Source organism: Lipotes vexillifer, unplaced genomic scaffold (genome assembly GCF_000442215.2).
Source record: "Lipotes vexillifer unplaced genomic scaffold, Lipotes_vexillifer_v1.1 scaffold534, whole genome shotgun sequence".
NCBI classification, from domain to species: domain Eukaryota; kingdom Metazoa; phylum Chordata; class Mammalia; order Artiodactyla; family Lipotidae; genus Lipotes; species Lipotes vexillifer.
The window spans coordinates 2712455-2721516 of NW_006787833.1; the positions used below are offsets into that span (position 1 = coordinate 2712455).

The window sequence follows — 9062 nt, forward strand, 5'->3', positions numbered from 1 at the left end:
CTTCCCGGACTGGGGCACAAACCCCCGTCCCCGGCATCGGCAGGCGGACTCTTAACCACTGTGCCACCAGGGAAGCCCTCCATGATTTCTTAAAGGAAATTATACAATTGAACTCCTAATGAGAATTTACTGTCCTGAGTTAAGAGTGGGTAGACTTTCCACTTCTTATCAAGACAATTAGTGAAACCTATCAAAATATTTTTACATCATTATTTATGCATAATTAATGAAGCACTTTTATTATCTTGTAATGGTGTTTCCTGGGTATACACAAATGACCTGTTTCAATATACTGTTTTTACAGCACTAAAGACAAGCTTGGGCCAATTCATTTTGCCTAAAATTGTCATGTTGAATCTGTCAGTTAAATTTTCCTCATTGACTGCTCACCACTGACACACTGTAAAAGTCTCAGCATTTGTCTGCACCATTAAGCTTTATATTTTTAAATGTCAAATGCTTGTCAGGGAGCTTGAAAGACAGTAGAACATGATGGAACAGGGCATGGACTCCAGAGCCAAAAGGCTAGATTTTTAAATTAATTCGGTCTTTTCTTCTTGCTAGTTGGGTGACCTCCAGTTGGCTTGGGTGTAAAATACTAGTACCTACATCACAGGATTGTTATGAGAATTAAATACATCAATACCTTTAAAGCCGTGAGAGCAGTGTGTCGGCACACATAAAACATTTAGCAAGTGTTAGCTCTTATCAGTAGTCTTTAAGCATCATGTGAATTGCAGGGCACTTCTAATTAGGCTGATCATGGGAACAGAGTCATTTGTTTTCTGGTGTCTTAGCAGGGGTTAAATTTAAAAGCTGGGCCACAAAAACAAGGTTAACCTCTTTCTCACTTCTTGAAACTGTACTACTTGCATTTTTTCAGTGTCTGGGCCCCTAAAGTCTCTTCATTCCCCTTCAGTGCTACTATCTAGGAGCAACAAAAGATGCGGCCACAAAGATCCTAAGTGAGGTCACTCGCCCAATGAGTGTGCACATGCCTGCTGTGAAGATTTGTGAGAAGCTAAAGAAGATGGACAGTCAGATCTGTGAGCTGAAATATGGTATAACGGAGTCAATTGTTTTTTTCCCCAAATGTCCAGCATACTGCCAATTCTGTAAACATAGGGCCAGTTTCTAAAAAGTCAGTGTTAGAAAGAAAGAAGTTCTACACTTGCTAATAGGGTGCTGGACTGCTGTGTGGTGCCTAGTGCCATCTGAACTTCTTGGGGGAAGAGAAATGAATTCTGGCACAGTCAGCGTTAGGTAAAACTGCCCACCCAAATGGCAAAGCTTAACCTCTTAAATCACCAAGGCGTTGTCAACTACATATGTCAAGGAAGAGTTCAAAACTTCAAGGGAGCAGCTACTCGTGGTGAATTAGCTCTTGGTAACCTATTAAGACAAAAGCTGCATCTATTCAAAGGTGATGTAAGGACTCTGAAGTTTTAAATGGGACTCTAACGTTCTTCCTAGAGCTATCATTCTGCCAGCTTTAACCTATTTTTAGGAAATAGGTTATTCACATCAAAGCAGGTTTTACCTGATGAAATAGCCTTATCAAGGGTGCCTAAAATAAACAGCCAGAAAAGGAAGATGTCCTATTTAAAACATTATCCTTGGCCTTATAAATTTTACATACATAGATCTATTCTTATACAGAGGATTTGTATCTGGGCCAGTCTTTTGGGTAGATTGATTAGGTATCATAAAAGGCTGGAGGGGGACTTCCCTGGTGGCCCAGTGGTTAAGAGTCTGTGCTCCCAGTGCAGGGGGCCAGGGTTCAATCCCTGGTCAGGGAACTAGATCCCACATGCCAAAACTAAAGATCCCGCATGCTGCAAGGAAGATCCTGAGTGCGCAACTAAGACCCGGTGCAGCCAAATAAATAAATAAAATAAAAGGCTGGGGGATTCCCCACTTAGCCTATCCTAACACCTGTAATTCCACCAGTAGAAATCCATTTCTTTTGCTTATGTCATTGTTTTATGTTACATACCTGGCATAGTCTTGTAAACTACCTAAGTAATTAGCACCCAACTCTGAATTACTTTAGTCTTATTTTCCAGCATAGCTGTGTAATAAGCCTATGCACCATAGCTACACAGATGTCTTTAAATAGGTTTAAGGTCAGAAGATACCAAAGACAAACTGTTTCTCAAATGGCCAAGGGCAGGCCCTAACTTGCAGGGTGGTGATGAGGCAGATGTTTCTTTTTATTGGCTTCCAAGTAATGAAGTAGAGGCAGGAAGCACTGAGTCCATATAAACAATAGCCCCCAAAGGGACAAAACTGTGCTGATTGTTCCATTCAACAAATTTCTTTTGAATAGCTTTTACTATGAGCAAGGGATCTTACTGGAATCCTTGAATAATGGAAAAATTAATCAGATATTATTGAGAAGAAGAGAGTACTTATTAATGTTTTGGCAATGCTGGCCACTAGAGGCCCTTGGGGAGCCATGGACTAGATTTACTGTTGGTATTGACCTTTTCCCTGTAGTTTTAGGGAGTCACAGAGGATTTCCCCCTTTTAAAGTTAATGCCAAATGCCAAATCCTCCAGAATAACCTGAAGAAACTACCAACACTTGCAAGAAAGTATTTTCTTCCTTCAACCATTTATCTTGAATAGACCACTAGTTCTAAATTCTTCCCAGCTTATATTTGGCAGGAAAGTTGAGACTGAACCGGGGCCTTTGAGCTGTGTAGTATTAATAATTTGGGCTATAAAAGTTTCTACTCCTAAAGGTATTTTGTCATGTCAGGCAGGAAATTAACAGACAAGATAAGTGTAGACTTGGATTATGTTTTCAATTAGGAAGGTGTTATTTGGTTTTTGACCTGAAAGAATGTTTTCACTTGCTCTGTTTTTTATTTTTATTTATTTATTTATTTTTGTCTGTGTTGGGTCTTCGTTGTTGCACGTGGGCTTTCTCTAGTTGCGGCGAGCAGGGTCTACTCTTCGTTGCAGTGCACGGGCTTCTCATTGCGGTGGCTTCTCTTGTTGTGGAGCACGGGCTCTACGTGCGTGGGCTTCAGTAGTTGTGGCACACAGGCTCAGTAGTTGTGGCTCGCGGGTTCCAGAGCACAGGCTAAGTAGTTGTGGTGCGTGGGCTTAGTTGCTCTGCGGGATCTTCCTGGACCAGGGCTCAAATCTGTGTCCCCTGCATTGGCAGGTGGTTTCTTAACCACTGCACCACCAGGGAAGCCCTTTGCTCTGTTTTTTAAAAGAATGGAAATCACTATTAAAAAATGTAAGGATTCTCTGGAGCAGAGTGTAGCTGACCCTCCAACTAAAAAAGCCTTTAAAATCCAACTTTTATTTATTTATTTCCAGCTTTTACTGAGATGTAATTGACATATAACAGTGTGTAAGTTTAAGGTGTACAATGCATTGACTTGATATACCTCTATCTTGCAATATGATTACCATGTTAGCTAACAGCTCCATCATATCACATAATTACCGTTTCTTTTTTTGTGATGAGAATATTTAAGATCTACTCCTTAGCAACTTTCAAATATGTAATACAGTATTTATTTATTTTTTTTGCGGTATGCGGGCCTCTCACTGTTGTGGCCTCTCCCGTTGTGGAGCAACAGGCTCCGGACGTGCAGGCTCAGCGGCCACGGCTCACGGGCCCAGCCGCTCCGTGGCATGTGGGATCTTCCCGGACCGGGGCACGAACCCGTGTCCCCTGCATCGGCAGGCGGACTCTCAACCACTGCGCCACCAGGGAAGCCCATGTAATACAGTATTCTTAACTATAATCAACAATTTGCTATTCTTCCTCAGGATTGCTTTGGCAATTCAGGGTGCTTTGTCATTCCATACAAATTTTAGGATTTTTTTTTTTCTATCTCTGTAAGAAGTGCCACTGGCATCCTGGTAGGGATTGCATTGGCTCTCTAGATTGCTTTGGATGGTATGGACATTTTAACAATACGAATTCTTCCAAACCATAAACACAGGATCTCTTTCCATTTGTTTGTGTCTTATTCAATTTCTTTCATCAAAGTCTTGTAAGTGTTCTGTGTATAGATCTTTTACCTCCTGATTAAATTTATTCCTAAGTCTAAAATCCAACTTTTAACTTAGGGTACACTGACTGGAAGTTCTGATAAATCACTTGACGACTATGTTAGGTTATTAAAAGGCTTTTAAATGCCATGTTCTACTATTTAGGAAAAAAAAGGAGTGCTTCAAGAGGTCAAGCTAAAGAAGTCCTAGGCTGCCACTAATTGTAAAATAAGTCAACTTAAACGCTGTAACTATGTTCAAGCACACCCCTGGTGGTGAGGAAGGGGGAAGGAGATTTTCCTTCGAAAGAGAAAAATTGCCCCTTTCTCATGGGGAAATCAGAATCACAAGTATATTATAGATGAGCTTAATTATTTTTCTATTTTTGGGCTCGGCAATAGAGAAGTAGCTGAGTTCTTGACAGCCTTTGCAGATAATCTGTAAACAGGGAAACAATAGTCTTGCTAGAGGAGTTAGATGTTGGTGACAGGTATTACTGGCAAGAATGTTAGGTGCCAGATTGGCTGGTACCAAGGCACCAGCATTAGAGAGGTGGCTGTACCCCCAAAGGTCTGTCAATAAACCCTGTGATGATTTGGGAATCCCAGTAGGGGTGGAGGGGTCAGGTGAGTTTAAGCAGAGATCCAAAACAATTAAGGATCAGTGATAATGCTCCTAATTTTCTTCATGTGTTTGGGTTTCTTTACATTTGTATTTAAAAACTAGTTTAAATTCTTTAGATTGTATTTAAATTCTTTAAATTTGTATTTAAAAACTAATTTGTATTAGGGCTTTGTAATATGTGTGCTCATCTGTTTTACCACAGACATATCTCATATAAAAGTGAATCGTAACTTTCTAGCTAATTACAATCTATGGCTTTCAGTTGGCCGCACACACAGGGCCATCCCAAGGTACCGCCTTTTATTGATTCCGTTCTTCTCACCTTAGGAGCAGCAATTAGGATGCAGTGCTATTTGTTTTATGAACATTGATCTTGAGAAGCCATGGAGTGGTAGCAAAGACTGCAGAGCTACACAGGCCCTGTTTTGAAGCGAGTATAATTCCACGGAAAGAAAGTCCAACAGATCATGAGTTATCCCGATAGCTTTGCATATGATACATTTTTCTTAGGTATGTCCTGTTTTCCATAGACACGGGAACTGTTCCCCACTTTGAATCACGGGGTAGTCAGCACCAAGATAAGTAACACTATTTGCTTTTATAAGTGTTTCATAGTTGGTTTTGCTTTTTAAAAATTGTGCTTTTTCCTTTTTTGTCATGAAGAAAAAAAATTGGATTTGGCATCAGTGGACCTGTCCAAGATGAGAGTAGCAGAGCTGAAACAGATACTGTACAGCTGGGGGGAAGAGTGCAGGGCCTGTGCGGAAAAAAACGACTATGTGAATCTCATCAAAGAACTGGCACCCAAGTACACAGCGACGTACCCCAAAACAGAACTCTGACCCCCGGAAGCCGGTGAACCACTGATTGTGATTAGAGACAAAATACCTCTCTAGGATACGGACGCGTTTGTTGAGAGGAACCAGGAATTGCAGTGTGTGTGGTCTCAGACTTCTTGTTTTGATAGTACACCTCAGAATTGGTTACCTGGGTTTATAAGTAGAACTGCTAGTATTAGTGGTTTCTTAAATCTGCAGTGTACCAAAACCTACAAGTGCCTTTCTCATGATTTTCTTGTATGTGAGTTACCATTGCCTATCTCCTAAAACGGGGAAAAGTGAACCACTGAAAAATCGGTGTAGTAAATTGATTCTAAGCAGGAAGAGAGTGCTCAGAGGCTCCTATGTGTGCACTAATTTTTTTTTAGCGGTACGCGGGCCTCTCGCTGTTGTGGCCTTTCCTGTTGCAGAGCACAGGCTCCGGACACGCAGGCTCAGCGGCCATGGCTCACGGGCCCAGCCGCTCCGCGGCATGTGGGATCTTCCTGGACCGGGGCACAAACCCGTGTCCCCTGCATTGGCAGGCGGACTCTCAACCACTGCGCCACCAGGGAAGCCCCTGTGCACTAATTTTTAATTAAATATGTTGGATTAGAGAAAGACAAACATCATATGATGTCACTTGTATGTGGAATCTAAAAAAAGGGTACAAATGAACTTATCCACAAAACAGAAATAGAGTCAAAGACATAGAAAACAAACTTATGGTTACCAGGGGGTAAGTGGGGGGAAGGATACATTGGGAGATTGGGATTGACATAAACACACTACTATATATAAAATAGATAACTAATAAGGACCTACTGTATAGCACAGGGAACTCTACTCAGTACTCTGTAATGACCTATATGGGAAAAGAATCTAAAAAAAGAGTGGATATATGTATATGTATAACAGATTCACTTTGCTGTACACCTGAAAGTAACACAACATTGTAAATCAACTGTACTCCAATAAAAAAAAATGTTGGATTATGACAAAAGAAATGATGTTTAGCTTATCTAACTCCCAGCTTCAACCCAAATGATAACCTGGCATAATCAAAAGTCTTTTAAAAAGTAAACTTTGTGTTTTTAACTGTAAATCACTCTACCTTCTAGCTCTCTTTGGTATCAGAAATAGGAGGGCAGGAAGCACTACTTGAAATTAGTGTTTCCCAGGTGAAGAAAACCTTTTAAAAACCTATTTAAACCTACTTAGAGTAGATCAAGAATTCACACGAGTACAGCCAACGTTTTAGGGAATTGTATCCACACTCACACTGTTAACTGAACCAAGCTCAAAGTCATTTGCCCTTCTTCCTATCACACATTAGACAAGCTTTTGATAGAGGATTAAAGAATATTAAGAGCGCCTGTAGACAACATGGAGCTTTATGGTTCTTAATGATATTTTATTAGCTTTGAATTGTAAAATCATTTTTGGTTCCATTTTCTGGCCACACAAGAATAAGAACCCCACTGTAGACGTGACTGCCTCTCTGTGGCAGGTGGAGGTGGGGAATGACTGCAGGGCAGCTGGAGGGAACGTTCTGGGGTGATGGGAATGTCCTGAATCTTGATTGGGGTGATGGTTACATTGGTGAATATGACTGTCCTGTTCATCCAGCAGTACAATTAAGATATGGGCATTTTATTGTATGTAAATTATACCTAAAATACTGCTGTAGAAAAATTATTTGAAAATTAAGTAAAATCAATTGATTCAAAACATCTTGTTTCTTTAAGAATTGCATTTGCTTAGAGTTTCCATATGATCCAGCAATCCCACCCTTGGGTATATCTCCCTCCTGGGCATATACCCAGACAAAACTATAATTTGAAAAGATACATGCATCCCTATGTTCATAGGAGCACTATTTACAATAGCCAAGACATGGAAACAACCTAAATGTCCATTGACAGCAGATGAATGAATAAAGAAGATGTGGTATACACACACACACACACACACACACACACTGGAATACTATTCAGCCATATAAAAGGACATTTTTGCCATTAGCAACCACATGGATGGACCTAGAGGGTGTTATGCTCAGTGAAGTAAGTCAGACAGAGAAAGACAAATACTGTATGCTGTCACTTATATGTGGAATCTAAGAAATAAAACAAACTAGTGAATATAACGAAAAAGAAACAGACTCACAGATACAAAGAACAAACTAGTGGTTATCATTATCAGCTATAAAAAGAATGAAATAATGCTATTTGCAGCAACATGGATGGACCTAGAAATTATCATACTAAGCAAAATAAGTCAAAAAGAGAAAGACAAATATCATATGATATCACTTATATGTGGAATCTAAAATATGGCACAAATGAACATATCTATGAAAGAGAAACAGACTCACAGACATAGAGAACAGACTTGTAGTCGCCAAGGGGAGGGAGGGTGGGGAAGGGATGGAGTGGGAGTTTGGGATTAGCAGATGCCAACGAGTATATATAGGATGGATAAACAACAAGGTCCTACTGTGTAGCACAGGGAACTATATTCAATATCCTGTGATAAACCATAAGGGAAAAGAATATTTTTAAAAAAAGAATGTATATATATGTATAATTGAATCACTTTGCTGTACAGGAGTAATTAACACAACATTGTAAATCAACGATATTTCAATAAAATAAAAAAAAGTTCATTTACTTACTAGGAGTTCTTTTGGGAAGTGGAGGAGAAAATGTCCAGACTGAAAGTATACAATGAAAGTAGAATTTTCACTTTTAAATGCCGCATAGGTAAAAGCATTTCCAGCTGGGCAGTTGGGATACAACTGAACTTGTCAGAGAAGTAGTGGTTAGTAACTTAAAAATGAGAATAAAAAAGCTTTGGTGTAATAAATAGCCAAAAGGGTTATTGTTTCTGGATTTTGGCAGCTTGGTCATTTTGTGTAAAGCACCCTACTTTATTATGAATTATATTTTTAAAAAGTCCAAATTTAGGCTATTTACAACCTTTACGTTTGTTTTTCTTTAGTGCATTTTGAACCTATCGAGAAACTTGTCATTTGAAAATAATATGTGATGTCTGCTCTCAAAATCAGGTCATATTTCTGTGTCCTTTTTTCAGGATATAAATCTAGGTAATGAGAACACTGCCAGCAAGTCATTCAAATCCATGACGTTTAGTCTGGTTTTGATCTTGTTACAATGTAGCTTCTGACTCAGTAGGGCTGGGTGGGACCTGAGACTCTGCATTTCCAGGCTGCTCTTCCAGGGACTACATTTTGGGTAGCCAGGGCCTAAGTCATGGATCCTGAGCCAGACTCAATCAGTTAGGCTTTCGATAGAGAGAGCTGAATAGAACAATGACAAAACAAATAACAATAAAGGCAGAAGAGTTGATTCTCTCACATAAGTGAAGTCCAGAAGTAGCCAGTCCAGAGTAAATACGGCAGTTCCATGAAGTCATTAGGGACTCAGCTCTTAGCCTTTTGCTTCATTTCCTAGTGGTGGGTTCCATGTTGGTGGACCAACATGGTCCAGGTTGGCTGCTGGAACTTCTGGTTCCAGAAGGGAGAAGGCATAAAAGACCTGTCTCTAAGCTGAGCCAGGCTCCACAGGGCAGCCTTTCC

General features: G+C 40.1%; 1 protein-coding gene across 1 annotated transcript in view; it reads left to right on the forward strand.

Moving 5' to 3' along the window:
• The window catches only part of CDNF (cerebral dopamine neurotrophic factor), a 16898-nt gene extending 11413 nt beyond the window's left edge, over window positions 1–5485 (forward strand). Inside the window, exons 3-4 of the mRNA XM_007460891.1 lie at window positions 920–1061; window positions 5307–5485. Of these exons, the coding sequence (XP_007460953.1) occupies window positions 920–1061; window positions 5307–5485 (321 nt within the window). The remainder of the gene's footprint in view (window positions 1–919; window positions 1062–5306) is intronic.
• The last annotated feature ends 3577 nt before the right edge of the window (window positions 5486–9062 follow it).